Below are 15,241 nucleotides of genomic sequence, written 5' to 3'. Positions count from 1 at the left end.
CAGATTTGGAGGTTATTATTTATCATCCTTGGATCACACAGGCTGGTGTGCTTCTTCTGTGTGAACTTAGCCGACACCTCACTTAGATGGCTGCTTGTTTGAAGATAGGCCTTTCAGATCCCTAGAGTTATTCTTTTTGATAGCCGGGCACCGTGTCTGCTTTCTTCACCATACTTTGCTGTAGCACCCATATCTTCAGTGATCTTTTCAGGTGGGTGAGCGGCACTGTCACAAGAACTGATTGTTCTTAGATTGGGGCTAGAATTAAGTGTGATCCCAAAATATATTCAAATATCTATGTTTTACATGCATCTCTGGTTCACTTTAGAAGCCTCATTATTATTTTATGACAGAGAACATTATCAATCATCTATTAATTCTATTAATAGTATCGCTAATTTATCTAAAGGTTAGAATTTAAGATACTATTGAGAAAAGGAAATTACATACTGGCTCCAAGTTGTAAGCCACAAATTATTAATTTGTACAGATTAAACTCTTAAATAATTGGGCACTGTATATATAGATTGACCATGGGGGTTGGTGATAAGTGAAAATTTCCTGTAATGTTCATTCACAAGGGCAGAACCACACCTATAAGATGCATATATGTCCTAGTGAATCTAGGAGGGCAGTAAAATAATAAGTGTCTGGTGGTCCTGGGCCACCTTTCATTAAGTATCCACAAAGCAAGGGATCTGAGCCAAAAGCCAGTAACTGCCAATGCCGTAGCTTTGGGGTGACAGTTCATCTGTTTCTTTGCACACCAGGAAGTCTTAGCCTTAAGTCCAAGGGCTACAGGTGACTTTTGTTGTTGTTGTTTTTTCCAATTCAATACATGTATATTTCAGTGTAATTGATTAGATTCTGTTATGCAACCATTACTGATATCTTTTTCCAAATTATTCCAGCACCATTAACATAAACTCAATATCTCCTAAGCAAAAATTCTTCCATGGTAGCCATTGGATTTTTTTTTTAGTAGTTATCTTGATATGAAAATACTCTTCCATTGTTAAGTCACTTTTTAGAAAAGTTGTATATACATCATCACAATCAATTCGAGTGCTCCCTCCCACCTCCTGCATTCATTGTGTGCTCCCTCATCCCCCTCACCCTCTCCATGCCCTGTCCTGATAAACCCTTGTATCTGCATCAGTTACTGTCTCTATTCATCCATTCCTTCTGGTTTTCATGAACTGTGAACCCTGACAGAAACAACAAAACCAAAAGTGAATCATAAACTACAGGTGAGTTTAGGTGAAGCCCAGTTCATTAAGTGGCCTTTCCACATCCAGTCTCTCTGCTGTGGCCTGTGAAGGATGCTGTGTTCCTTGAAAGGATAGAATCTAAGGTCACAGTAGTTTATGACCCATAACTGGGGTTACCAAAGGCTGGATAGAATGTGGGTAAAACAAGGATCTACATGTGACCTCCTCCCTGGGGGACGGACAAAAGAAAAGTGGGTGAAGGGAGTTGTCGGACATTATTATGAAAAATAATAATTTATAAATTATCAAGGGCTCTTGAGGGAGCGGGGAGGGGGAGGGATGGGAAAAAAAGAGGACCTGATGCCAGGGGCTTAAGTGGAGAGCAAATGTTTTGAGAATTATGAGGGCAATAAATGTACAAATGTGCTTTACACAATTGATGTGTGTATGGATTGTGATAAGAGTTCCATGAGCCCCTAATAAAATGATTTTTTTTAAAAAGAAGTGGGGGGAAAAAAAGAAATTTTCATAAGTTGGGAGCAAAACTTCTTTTCTCCTCCTTATTTCTTTTAAAAAACTATTTCAATGGATAAAATAAATGTTAACTTCCTTGGGAAGGAGCTACTTGTAACTAAAGCCCTCCAGGATTCTATCACCAATATTATGTGCCTTGAATAGCTTGACTGTGGTAGGAATTGAGTGATTTTCTAATTCTTAATAAATTCATATGCCACTCAAAACAATAAAAAAAAGAATGTAGGTATAAAATGTCTAATTAGGAATGTTGTACTGGGCTTATTCTCCTCTCGGGTTCTTTATAAGTATTGTTAAGTGTTTCCCCTGTCTCCTTTCCATTTACCAACCAACAGAAATGTAAATACCAGCCCCAAAACATAGATGCTCCCTTCTCCCCATCTTGACTTTTCAGTAAGGTCCCTCATCACTCTTGTAGGAGTGTTCATTGATTGGGTGTGACCTTATCACAATGTTGTATAGCAGCAAATGACTGGTCTTCTCTATTTCCCCCCTTCTTGAAGGAGTGACCCTAACTGAGGTGGGGTCTCTTCTAATAAAGTGGTTTTTAAGATGTGCATATAAAGGGGGTGATGTGTATGGCTCATGGATGCCACCTCTTTGCTTGGGAGACAGGATTAGAAGTTTGCGTGACCAGAGAGCAGAAGCCTGCCTACATTTCGGTGGTTTTCCTTATAGTAGTGGACTCCTACAGAGTCTGTCGTTTTGTGACTGACTAACTTCACTCTCAGCATAAGGGTTTCCAGGTCCCTCCATGCTATGAGGCGTTTCAAGCTTTCCCCCTGTTTTTCAGGGATGCATAGTATTCCATTGTATATATGTACCAGAGTTCTTTATCCATTCTCCTACTGATGGGCACTGGCGCTGTTTCCAGATCCTTGCTATTGTGAACTGTGCTGCAATAAACATGGGAGAGCACACACCTCTTCATGTTCTGTCTCTTATTTCTTTGGGGTACAGACCCAATAGCAAGCAATATTGCTGGATCGTGTAGGATTTTCAATTCCCAGTTGTTTTACGTAGCACTTTATTGCTTTCCATTGAGGTTGTATGTGCTGGTAAGTCCACCAGGATGAGGTCCAACTTCTCCACATTCTCAAGAAGCTTCCCTGTCTTATAATGAAAAATCAGGAGAATATATCCTATTGACCAGCATCGGAACTCCTTGGTTGTATGTAGGATATATCTCTCATTTCATCTTTTTAAAATGTGGCTGTTTTTTCTTGTTTACATTTAATATTGGCAAGATATTGATCAAAGGATCATATCATTTATGTTAAATAGAAAAATAAAACTCTAAGAAATAAATCCCCAGGCTCACCTCTGATTGCCCCACAGCAATCTAGTGAGTCAACTAAGAACAAGAGCCGAAATATGCAACGGTGGCAGATTCCACAACCAGAAAGGTCTTCAGCCTCTTTTTTTTTTAACTTGAGGAGTAAGTATAGTGTAATATTTTGTTAAAATATTTTAGTGTTTCAAATCTTGTTTTTATGTGACTCCAGAGGCTTTCAACAAATGTAGTGAGTGCATAAAGAGTAGGTAAAGTTGCTCATTCAGTCTTAGGCACCCACTTCTATTCACCCACACTGATGAATAGAAGTCTCATGAATGAATGAGTAGAGGGGATGAAAGAGACAGAAGTAGAAAGGCCTGTGATTCCAACCTGTACTCAATTATTCACTCTATCTCTCAAAGCTTCACTTTTTTGCAATTTTCCAATGAAGATATCTGCCCTAATATACTGCACAGCACTGTTTTCAGGATCACATATGATACTGTATGGGATGGTGTGAAAGATAATCAAGATGACCTTGATGATTAGAAGAGTACAAGTATAAAAAAGACTCTGACTTCATAGACAAAGCTGGGAAGTACATCAAAGTACATGGTCTCTATTTCTGGCTTCAGTGCTCATGGCAGGCATCACTAGTCAACTCTCTCTTTTTGAATTTAGACAAGGCCTCGAAAGCTTTTCAATAAGCCCTGGGCAGAAGGCTAATCACTATCAATTGATTAGGACTGACATATGCAATGCAGCCTATGTGTCATTCCTTACAACTTGGAAAAAATATGTATGAAATAGAGTGTTAGATAGGAATGGGATTGTAGCTATTGATCAATTGGATCAGACATAGACTGTAGATTTTATAGCTGTTAAAGAAAATGGAGGTCATTGTGGCTGGAGCAAGGAGGGAAGAGTTTATTGGTTAGAGTCCCACCATCAGTGTCCTCATGCCATCCTGTAAGGCCCTTCTTGCCCTGGATTATAAGTGACTGACTGCCTGGGTCCCTCTGTCGATTGTGAGTTCTTGATGTGAAAGGGCAATGTTTGCTCAATATTATACTTCCTTTGTCTTGTGTTGGCTCATAACAAGAATGCAATAAATATTTGTAAAATAAATGCATTAAACAAAAATGAGATTTGATTAATGGGTAGGACTCAAGTGGGCAGAAGGTTAGAAAGGAATCCAGTTAAGGAATAAGAACACAGAAGCAAAGATATGAGAAAGCTAGGAGACTGCTGTGAAGGACTCCAGCCCTATCTCCACTCTGATGGTTTGGCATCATTTCAGTGGAAGACTGTCTTTGTGTCTCTAATGAAAGCCCCGAAGACCTGGAATAGAAGTCCCACCCTGATTCCAGTCCCCAGCGTTTCTTCCATGTCTCACCTTTGAGTACCTCGTTGATCGACCGGTTGAAGTAGTCTACTCTCCAGGAGTCATCGAGGAGGTTTTCGCTCTCTCCTATGGGGATACCATTCCCAGACAGGTAGATTGGAACTTTTCCTCTTGTGTATTCCAAGGATACAAACTTCAGCAGCCTCCTTATACCCCAGGGAACCACATGAATCCAAGGGGAAGAAGTCTGAGGCCATGCAGGATCCACATGTTGCGAGAAGCCCCCAATGGCATCATAGGTGGGGAGGCAGCTGTTTTGCTGGGCTTCAGTGATGAGGCGGGAGGTGTAATGAGACAGACCCAGAAAGTCAGCAGATCCTTTCAGCATCTGTTTCTCTGTCACACTGAACTCGGGCAGCTGGGCCACAGGACTGGAGCACTGTTCGTTCTTCTGTTGGATCTGAGCTCTCAGGGCAGCGGGGTAGTCCCCATCTACAAAGATGGGGTGTGCAAACCAGCCCAGCATGAAGTGCAAGAAGCGCTCGGAGGCGTTCAGGTCCTCGGGCTTCTCTGGGGACAGGGGCTCTGCCCAGTCTGAGTTCAAAACAATGCCCACAGACCCCTGCTGCTGCAGCCGGTGGTGACGGTTGTAGTGGTGCCAAACTCTGGCATGAGACTTGAGGACCAAGTGAGCTACCTGGTTAGGAAGATAGAAGGAAATACAGTGATTAGTGGCAATGACAATGGCACAATAAGCCAACAACACCCATGGTAACAGCAACACCAGCAAGAAGTTAACATCAATGTTCACAACAGCAGCAAGCAGTCAACAACAACATCAGTAAGTTAACACTGAGGCCCACCATGTCGATAAGTCAAGGATATTGATGTCAGCAGCAATACTCCTGGTGACAATATTAATAAGCTGAAAACGGAACAGCAACAACAGCTAGTCTATGACTGCCTCAGCAAGGTGACAATATCAATAAGCCAACAACGGAACAGCAACAACAGCAAGTCTATGACTGCCTCAGCAAGGCTGCCAGGAACAACCTTGTTGGTGCTCAAAAGGTACTGAGCACCTACTGCTGCACGAGTTCTAGCAAGTAGTCCTCACACTGAGCTTGCATGGCAGGTACAGTTGTTGTTACCATTTTACAGAGGAGGGAAACAAGACCCACAGGGATATAATAACTTGCTGCTTTGGGTCAGTACAGGTTGAGGGAGAATATAAAACAGAGGAATTCCGAATCCAGGCCTGTGCTATCGCTCCCAATGCTGTTCTCTATCCTCACCAAATGCTTACTGACTGGCGGGGTGGCGGTGGTGGTATTGGAATTCACCTATAAGGTGAGGACCATTCTTTCTAGCCTATCTTCCTTACATCAGTTTGGGTTGCGTTTTCTGTCACTTGCCACTAAGTCCCAGCTGACACGCAACACTTGTTTTGGAGTTAAGAAAATGTGGACTCCAGTCGTGCTTCAGACTGCCAGCTGTCCAGCAGTGTCATCCTGACCCAATTGCTTCTTGCCTCTGCGCCTCAGCTGCCTCCCCCAGCAGTGCTGTTCTGGGAATGTGATGACTATTTTTTTAATGCCTCGTGCAGCAGTAGGTGCTCAGTACCTTTTGAGCACCAACAAGGTTGTTCCTGGCAGCCTTGCTGAGGTAGTCATAGACTTGCTGTTGTTGCTGTTCCGTTGTTGGCTTATTTTTTTAATGTCTGGACAAAGTAAACGGCTAATAATTTCTGTATTATTCCTCCCTTCCCTTTGCTTGTCTTGAAAGGACAACGGAGGAACAGTCTTGCTGATGAGGAGTCCAACTCTTCCCTCACTTGCAGGAGCTGCAGGGATGGGAAATACCTTAAAAGAGGCCGTTCCTGGGTCCGAGATGCCTGGCGCATGTTGGCCGGTGCCATAGCCCGCGTAGCTCATCACCCATGGCTCATGGAAGGTCACCCACAGCTTCACGCGGTCTCCAAACGTGGAGAAGCAGAAGGCTGCATACTCCAGGAAGGCCTCCCCAGTACTCTCATTCTGCCACCCGCCCCCAGCCTGCAGGGCCTGGGGCAGGTCCCAGTGGAACAGGGTCACCATGGGCTGGATGTGGGAGTCCCGCAGGCGGTTGATCAGCGTGTTGTAGTAGGCCACGCCGCGGGGGCTCAGGCTGCTGCTGTGCCCAGTGGGGAACAGACGGGACCAGGAGATGGAAAACTTGTAGGCCTGCGCTTGGAGACCACGAAGCAGGGCCACATCAGAGTCCACCTTGTGGTAACTATCACTGGCCACCTCTGACGTTGCTTGGCCCTCTGCAGCTTCCTGGTGATCACGTTGGTCCCAGATGCTTGGTCCCCTTCCGTCTTCAGCCCAGCCTCCCTCCACCTTAAAGGCTCCTGTGGAAACTCCCCAGAGGAAGTCTTCAGGGAAAACATCCCCCAGGAAAGCATCCCTTTCTGCTTGAGACTGGTTCCCAAACATTTCCCAGACCGTCCGGTAGGCAGAGATGGAAGAGGAGCTTGTAGCCATCTTGTCCTGCTGTTGGTCCTGAAGGGTCAGGTGACAAGTGTTGCTGCTGCAGGACCAAAATGATATAAAGGAATACAGTATCGAATGGCTCTGTAAATTACAAACGCCCTCATCCTAAAGCATAGCGAGCATTGTGGTTCATCAGTAGACTTTGCAGAAACCCAGACAGGAGACGCATAGCCAGCAGCCAGGAACAGGACGTGATGGGCAGGTGGGGCAGTGTTTATGACTGACTTGATAAGCAAGGGATTGTCACACTCGGGTGAGAGTACAGCACTAGCCCTGCCACTCTCTTCTGCACAGCTTTGCCCGTGAATAATACTGTGTTGCATGCTGGTGCACTTTGGTTTAGTCATAATTTACTATCTATAAAATGAAAATGCATGCAAGTCATACTACTAATTAGTGTTATAAACACATACTTATATAATTTTACTGGCATAATGAAATCAAACGATAATAAAATAATAATGCTGTTAAGGGATGTTGAGTTGCATTCAACTCACAGCACCCCTATGTGACCAAGCAGAACTGCCAAGTGAATGGGTGGGGCTATGAAATAGAGTATGTAGCCACTAATCACTGTAACCGGTCTTCCTGTTTACCCTCAAGGATTAGCTGGCTTTGCTGTCCCACTGAGCATGTAAAATTGGGCCATCTTAGGTGCAGGAAGAGGAGGAACCCCATGACCAGTGAGAGAGAAGAGTCACCATTGGAGCATGTGCAAGATTCCTGCCTGAAGTGGCAGAAGCAGCAGAAGCCATGGCACTGAGACCAGGAACCAGAGCAGAGGAGCCCACCAAGACTGTGAGACAGAGCGGCAAGTCCATGGAACAAGGCCTAGGTCAAAGGACCAGATGGCTGAGAGACATGTCTGCTAGCATGGCTGACAAGAGGCGTTTCTGACACAGAACTGTATCCTTAACGTTTTATAAGCGGTCATCTTCCTGAAGAAGCCCATCAGTTGTGTGAGCTCAGTGTGGTCCTTGCAAGCATGATCCAACCCAGCAGAGGAGCAGAGTGCCCTGAGAGAGACTGTGGGTGTCAGAATAGTGTACAGAAAGATGGACGGTAGAGCCATGTCTGGCTTCGGCCTTGTGGCAATTGGCCTTGGGCTTCTGTCATGTTGGGGTTGGGTAGCCAGTGGGGGGGTGTGTCAGACAAGGTCCCCATGCCATTTCTTAGCCAGGAAACCTCCATTTGGGTCCAGCCTCCACCAGTCTCTCTTGGACCCACCCCCACTGCTCCTGACCCTGATTCTGTTGTCCTAGCAGGGCAGAAAAGAGGACAGAGGAAGTAAATAAATAAACAGATGAGAAGTTTCCACAACGCTCTTGGATCTGGAAGCCCTGGGTTTGCCCAACGTAAGGTGTATTCAGCAGTTTGGAGTCTCAGTCACTGTCACCAGTCTTCCTGTGTGCCCTCATTCAACCAAGCCTTCCACAGGGCATCTGGGCAATGTTATTGTCGCCCTCCTCTGGGGCCTCTCCTGCCCCACTGAATTAGAGGTCTAACATGCTCAAGGGAGAAAGCCACGTTACAAGAGAGAAGCCCTGGGCCTTCCTCCCCCTCCCTCAAGCACCTGCACAAGGACCCTCCCCAACCCCCACCATAGTTGGTGTAATGCAAGCCAATAGTGGACCTTGGCTTCAGGCAAAGTACCACCAGGTCAAGGTATTATAGAGATACCGTATATCATATCGTGCTTTTGTAATCTTTGACCTTTCTGGGAAGTCATTTTATTACGGTTGCCTAACATTCCTTTTAGGAAAAGGCACAATCCCAGCACTCCCAGCCGGATTCCAAGAGTGGTCCTGGCACAGTTTGGCCTATCTCTTCATGTGTTCATACCCTGCCAGAGTAGACATGTGACTGTGACTCCATGTCTGTAGATTTGAACTGTCAGTTGGTGCTGAGAGAACTGACTAGAAGAAGAAGGCTGCGGCTCAGGGCAGCTGAGGCTGGAGATGAAATGTTCAAGAGGTCAATGACAAGGACAGCTTTGGCCAAATGACTGCCTCCCAGCTTTGGCCCTGTCTTTAATGCGTGCTGCATGAAGCTCATGTGGATAGCGCACATCCATGGGGTGCTAGGGGCTCTGGGTCATTCTCAGCGCTGGTTCCCACATGCCCTGTGCTTGCTGACGAGAAGAAGATAAAGGAGTGTGGCTGTGTGGAAAATCTAAGAAAGGTCTTGGGTCTAAGTTTTCTGAAAACTTAAATGCTGGTCCTTTAGTCCTTTGCTTAGAAATGACTTGCAGTCCATGCACAGATGAAAACCTCTGCCCTGAGGACACAGTTGAGTTGGGTTTGGCTCCACTCCAACCGCTGGCCTTGCCATCTCACTGTCTCCCTGTGGCATAGATGCGTCACTGTTCACACTCAAGAACTCAAAACTCACTTGACTTACTCTGATCACATAAGTGGGACTCAAATCAGATCGGCGGGACGGTCTGATCACTTCACCCTAGTTCCTTGGTGTGTTTACACAGGTTCCCACTGCCTCCGGCAAGACCTTAAATCCCAGCCCTGCTCTTAGACAAACTACCGGGTGGCCCAAGGAAGATGTAAATGCCAGCCCAGTGAACAGACTCCGGGAGAGAGGAGTTCTCTCTGCTGTTTCCTCTGAGCCCTGCGTCTCATCCCTCCATGCCTGTAATAACGGTTCCATGGTAGGACATGTATGAAAGAATAGCACAGAAATATGCAAATGTCAGTTATCAAGAGTTCAACAACAACAACAAATCCCACATTACCTTTCCTTGGAGCCAGACGGACAGTGCAGGAATGCATTAATATCAAACCCAATGGTGAGCACGTGTTCTTCATTGATAGCTGGAAGAGAGAATGTTTAACTTTATCTGAAGCGTAACTAAGACACGGCATGCCTGCAGTCCAAGGTTTTCCTCACCTACAGAGCGCACTTAAACTCAGTGGACCCAAGTGCCTGGGGAAGAAACCATTTCCGTCATGAGCTGAAGATTCAAGGAGTGCAGATGGGATTTCTACCGAGTCATGACTGAAAGCAGCAAACTAGACGGTGCCTCAGCCTCTCCTGGAGGACTCGTTCAAACACTGATGACTGGGCCCCCGGCCGAGACCCTTGTTCAGGAAAGTTGAGGTGTGGCCCAAGAATTCTCATTTCATGTTCTCAGATCATGGCGATGCCTCTGATCAGAAGCACACAAGTTTGAGAAGAGCTCCTTTAGAAGAAATCAAACATCAGAAAGGTTGAGCCTGGACTAAGGTGAGCAAAGGGTCTCTATGGACAGATGTCGTGGCATCTGGGGAGGCCAGCCCGGTGAGCGAGATGGTACCATATTGGAAAGGACACAGTGGCCTCTGCTCCACTCGCTGACATTCCAGATGATGGGATTGACAGTCAGGGCACTCAAGAATATCTTAAGGATCTTCGTTCCTTCCTTCAAATTCTCTAGTGTCTTGGCCTCCACTTGCGATACCTTTAACAGACCCCATTTCTCCTGTGGACTTGCCCAGTAGGGTCCTCCTGATCCACAGCCTGTGACTCAGCAATCTAAACCAAGAGGCTCTGAAAGGATTGTGTGTGTGTGTGTGTGTGGAAAGTTTTTAGCATCTTGATCAGAGTGTCACACCATGAGCAAGTGGAGATAAAGGGTAGTATCACATGAGCTGGTGAGGGAGAGAGGGATATTAAACAGCCCCACTGAAGAAGGCAGAGAGGAGTGACGTTGGCAATAGGGGGCCACGGAAGGGGAGCAGGCAGGAGAGGAACAGTTTTCACATGTACAACTGACCACCAAGGCCTGTCTTTTAATTTCCGTAAGTTCTCAGTGTCTATATGTAGACTCCTCCTGCTTAGAATAACGAAGCTGCTTTCAAGGGTCATCAGTGGGAAGACAGAGGAACAACCTTATATGGAGTTCCTTCTCACCTCTCCTCATGCCCTCCATCGGAACCCCAGACCTTCAAGACTGCCACCCACCTGGCCAGCATACGACATGCACTATGGGTTGAATTGTGTCTCCTCCAGATATGTATCAACTACAGAGGCCTGTATTTGTCCTCCGTTTTGAAATCTGGTATAATTATCCTATGTGTTATAAATCCTAACTTCTTTGAGATTAATGAGACAGAACTAGTGGAAGTTATGTTGGTGGGGCAGGATACAATGACACGATGAGGTTGTAGCTTTGGTTCATTCTCCTTTGGAATAAAAAAGCTTAAGCAAGCAGAGAGGAGAGGAACCAAGAAAAACAACTCCCTGTAGAGTGTGTCCTTCGGACACAAGACCCCTGAGCTGGAACCTTCTAGAAGAAGGAGACACACAGAGAAATTGCCTTCCCTTGGAGATGAAGCTCTGAATCTGGGTTTCTAGTCTCCTAACTGGTGAGGGAATTGATTTCTCTTTGTTAAAGCTACCCACTTGTGGTATTTCTGTGATCACAATACTAGATCACCAAGATAGCACATCACCCAAATTGTCTGGTGTATCACCCACTCACCTTCGATCAGGCTAAAGAGCAGCGTGAAAGGGTTCTTCCTTGGGGAGAGGTAGTCCTGGAGTTTAAGGTTGAAGATGAAAAGTTTCACTTTGGGCTCAATGGTCTAAAAAAGATAAATGCCAGCCAGTGAGCCAGAGCCGCCTGCAACTTGTCTTTTGAAAATAGGAACAGCTGTTCAAAATGAGGAGCTATAAACACTCAGTGTAGCTTTGGGAATGACTTCCAAGCATCTCAAGTTGATAAATAGAAAGTGACTGGAGATTTTGAAGAAGAAAGCACTATACTTTTCAATAACACAGGTCACCTTCATCACTCACCTCCATGGAGTTACGTTCAAGCATTCCTTCACCTCGGGTTTAAAAAGCACCTCTTTGGCCAGATACGTGTTAGGATCATGACAAGACAGTTCACGCATGTAAGGAGCCCATACTATTCAAAGAAGCTTAATCCAGGCACTGTCATTACAATATTTATGGAGGAAATGATACAAAGTCTGGGGGTTGCTTCAAAATAACCCACTGGGGTGGGGGTGAAGCAGAGTAGAGAAACAGATGAACCAAAATCAGCCATGAATTGGTAGCTTTCTAAGCTGAAAGTAGCTTCATGGGATTCATTATACTTGTATCTCTAGTTGGGGGTGTGTTTGAACTTTTTCGTAATAAAAACTTTAATAGCCCCCCCACACCAGGACAAAACATGAAGGGAGCGCAAAAGAGCAGCTAGGGGAGCAAAGCAATGAAGTCCCTGAGGAATCCCGAAATAGACTTCAGACTCGGAGGGCAGGGCTTGGCAATTCATCAGACTTGATCGGAAAACATCATAAGGGTCAGCAGACAGACCTGGACTATTCATAGGCCCTTTCCCTTCTTCTTCTTTTTCATGTCTAGCTATGGAAGATAGGCAGTAAATAATCCCGAGGAGGAAGTAACAAGACCAACAGTTCCAGGGGGACAGGAGAGGGGGAGAGTGGGGAAGGGAAAGGGAGCCAACAGACCCAGGGACAGGGGAACAACAAGAGATCTAAAATAGATGGAGAGGAGGGTATAGAATGCCTGGTGGGGTTCGAGCAAGGGCAATGTAGCCAAGAGGAATTACTGAGAGCCAAATGAAGGTTCAGCATGATAGTGGGACAGGAGGAAAGTAAAAGGAAATAGAGGAATGTCCTAAGGTGAAGTCAGCAAGTCCTCCGACTGCTGTTGGGAGTTCAGTTGATGCATTAGCCGAAACATTAAATGTCTTATAAGCTCTAGGGAATATTCTCCCTCGATCATCAGTGTAGAAAATGACAAATTACCTGTAATTTCCTCAGCTGCTGCGGTAAAGTCGTCTCACGTTGGCATTCATAGGACAAATCAAGTGAGAGGAAATCGACTGAGTCCTAGATATAAGCAAATAGAGTCATTAAAGCATAAGCAATTTAAAGACAAAATGCTGCTCAGAAGTGCTCCTTTTTGTTACTGCCCGTATTACTGAACTGAATCTTCCAAGGTGGGAGTTTTCAAGAGACAAGCTGGCAGGCAAGAAGCTAGAGCAAAGTGAAGACTATGAGTGTGTGTTGTGCAGGGAGTGGAGGCAGGTTATCTGGGTACTTGGGAATATGTCAGCTATATATACGCTCAGCAAAGTGCTGGGTGCACCATAAGCACGGGATAAATATCTATGAGTGACTGAGTGAGGCACTGTGTAACAGAAATGGTGAGTCCCACCGATGTGGAGGACCAGCCTGGCCTTCACAGCCATCTTGCACTTTGCCAGGACCAGTCTACGAAGCCCTCAGCGATCCCCGGACTTCACTGTGATCGCTGCAGACTCTAATGGGTTTGGGGCTTTTCCATTTCTGTGATTTCCTTTTCATTTCAGGTCACAGTCATGGCTGTTTCCAAGCCATCATTTAAGGTTCACCACAGTGACTCCCTAGCCTGACCCATTCTGTTAGCTGAGAACACAACCTTCCCAGTCCTACCCGTGAACAACCTTTCCTCTCCCATCTAGTCTCTGGACATTGAAGCTTCAGGTTCAAATGTCTAAACACATAAAAATATGACTGCAATTCACTGGCTGCTGCCCTGAGAGGCTGGCTGCTCCATTTGTATTCTTGTAGGGTTAGATCATGGCTGTGGATAATGGCAGGTGGGGAGCGCTAAGTGCACTGTGGACTTTTGAAAACTGATTCACAACGGGCTCCTCGTCAAGTTATCGCCAGTGTTCACTAAAGGCTCAGCTTGCTTTCTCCCCTTGCTTGACCCTGGCAGTCAAAGGAAAGCTCCCCCTCCTCACCCACCCCAGCTCTTGCGTTGGTTGGTCAGTTCAGTGCAGCACACTGAACTTCTGCTTTTGAAAGTCACTGCTGGGGATTCAAGTTTAAAGGTGAGTAAGATTCTCTGTGTTCATTGCATGACTTTCGCTAGTAGCCAAGATGTGGAAACAACTGAAATGTCCACCGACAGATGAGTGGAATGTGGGGCATACAGACAATGAAGCATGACTCAGCCATACAAAGAATCGAAGTCCCAGTGTCAGCCTGGATGAACCTGGAAAGCATGCTGGGTGAAATATCAGTCACTAAATGACAGACAATGTATGCATTCGCTTATATGTAATGAACAAACACAGAAATGAAAGATTAGCAGTTACCAGGGATAGAAAGGTGAGGGATGAGGAAGTTTTTGCTTAGGGGTATTGAGTTCATGTTCATGGTTGGTGGAATAATTGGGGAAAGAAAAGTAATACTAGTTGTCCAACAGGAGGAATGTACTGTAATCAATGTCACTGCATTATACGTGTAGAAATTGTTGAAGTGGCAAATGTCTTCACAACACACACACACACACACCAAATCCACAGAAACTTACAATCTAACAGTGAGTGTTAGGTAAATATGATTATACTAAAAGAAGGCAGACAGAAGTTTTGTAAGAAAAGTAAAAAGAAAAAAAGAAAATCTAAAACAGCGATTCCTCCACCTTGGTGGGGATTAGCCTCACTTGGGAACTTGGAAAGACTGTAAAGGCCCAAGCCCTCCCCACATTCAGCTTCGGTGTCTGTGTGCTTGCTCTCGATGGGATCCTTGTATAGAGCCAAGCTTGGGAACTGGTGGTCTACATGGCCATGGGGCTCTGATAGGGAAAAGGCCATGTGAGGTAGAACGGGGAACTGTGGTTAAACAGGACCACTTGATGCAAAGTGCATTCACATAGGCATTGAGAAAGGGGTAGAATTGTGTTAGAAACTCTGCAGAAGGCAAGGACAGGTGGGAAGGACATTGGGTAGAGAATGCAAGAAAGCAGGAGGACAGTAAGGGGATAGTAGGAAGTGAAGCCAAAGAGAGCGAGCCACACTCTGGGAGACCCTGGAGAATTTATACCAATTCAGGGATGTGTACTCTTGGAAGATTGATCCGGAAGCATTGTTGGAGGGGGATTGGGGCCGAGAGACCAGGCCAAAGGCTGTTTGCTCAACAAGCAGTTTTCTGGCCAGCACTATTAAGCAAACCTACCAAGCAGAACCCGAGTAGGTCGCTGATAGTCCTTATCTCCCCCTTGTAAACTTATTTATTTATTTTTTAAAAGATCATTTTATTGGGGGCTCTTACAGCTCTTATAGCAATCCATACATCAATTGTATCAAGCATATCTGTACATATGTAGCCATCATTTTCTAAACATTTACTTTCTCTTTGAGTCCTTGGTATCAGCTCCTCTCTTTTCCTTCCTCTCCCTCCCACCCTCATGATCCCTTGATAAATTATAAATTATTATTATTTTCATATCTTTAAAAATTCATTTTATTGGGGGCTCATACAGCTCTTATCACATTCCATACATCCATCCATTGTGTCGAGCACATTTGTACATAAGTTTCCAGCAT

At 45.3% G+C, this 15,241-nt stretch overlaps 1 protein-coding gene across 1 annotated transcript in view; it reads right to left on the bottom strand.

The window, feature by feature from the left end:
* Window positions 1-15,241, bottom strand: part of LCT (lactase) — a 72,119-nt gene that overhangs the window by 32,233 nt on the left and 24,645 nt on the right. The window contains exons 3-7 of the mRNA XM_004703881.2: window positions 12,669-12,752; window positions 11,375-11,477; window positions 9,647-9,725; window positions 6,229-6,949; window positions 4,418-5,063 (exon numbers count right to left, since the gene is read on the bottom strand). Of these exons, the coding sequence (XP_004703938.1) occupies window positions 4,418-5,063; window positions 6,229-6,949; window positions 9,647-9,725; window positions 11,375-11,477; window positions 12,669-12,752 (1,633 nt within the window). The remainder of the gene's footprint in view (window positions 1-4,417; window positions 5,064-6,228; window positions 6,950-9,646; window positions 9,726-11,374; window positions 11,478-12,668; window positions 12,753-15,241) is intronic.

This window comes from Echinops telfairi, unplaced genomic scaffold (assembly GCF_000313985.2).
Source record: "Echinops telfairi isolate 266 unplaced genomic scaffold, ASM31398v2 ScPeMD7_4;HRSCAF=17, whole genome shotgun sequence".
In the NCBI taxonomy this organism is placed as follows: domain Eukaryota; kingdom Metazoa; phylum Chordata; class Mammalia; order Afrosoricida; family Tenrecidae; genus Echinops; species Echinops telfairi.
Note: the sequence above shows the minus strand (reverse complement) of the source record. Positions and strands in the feature narration are given on the sequence as shown.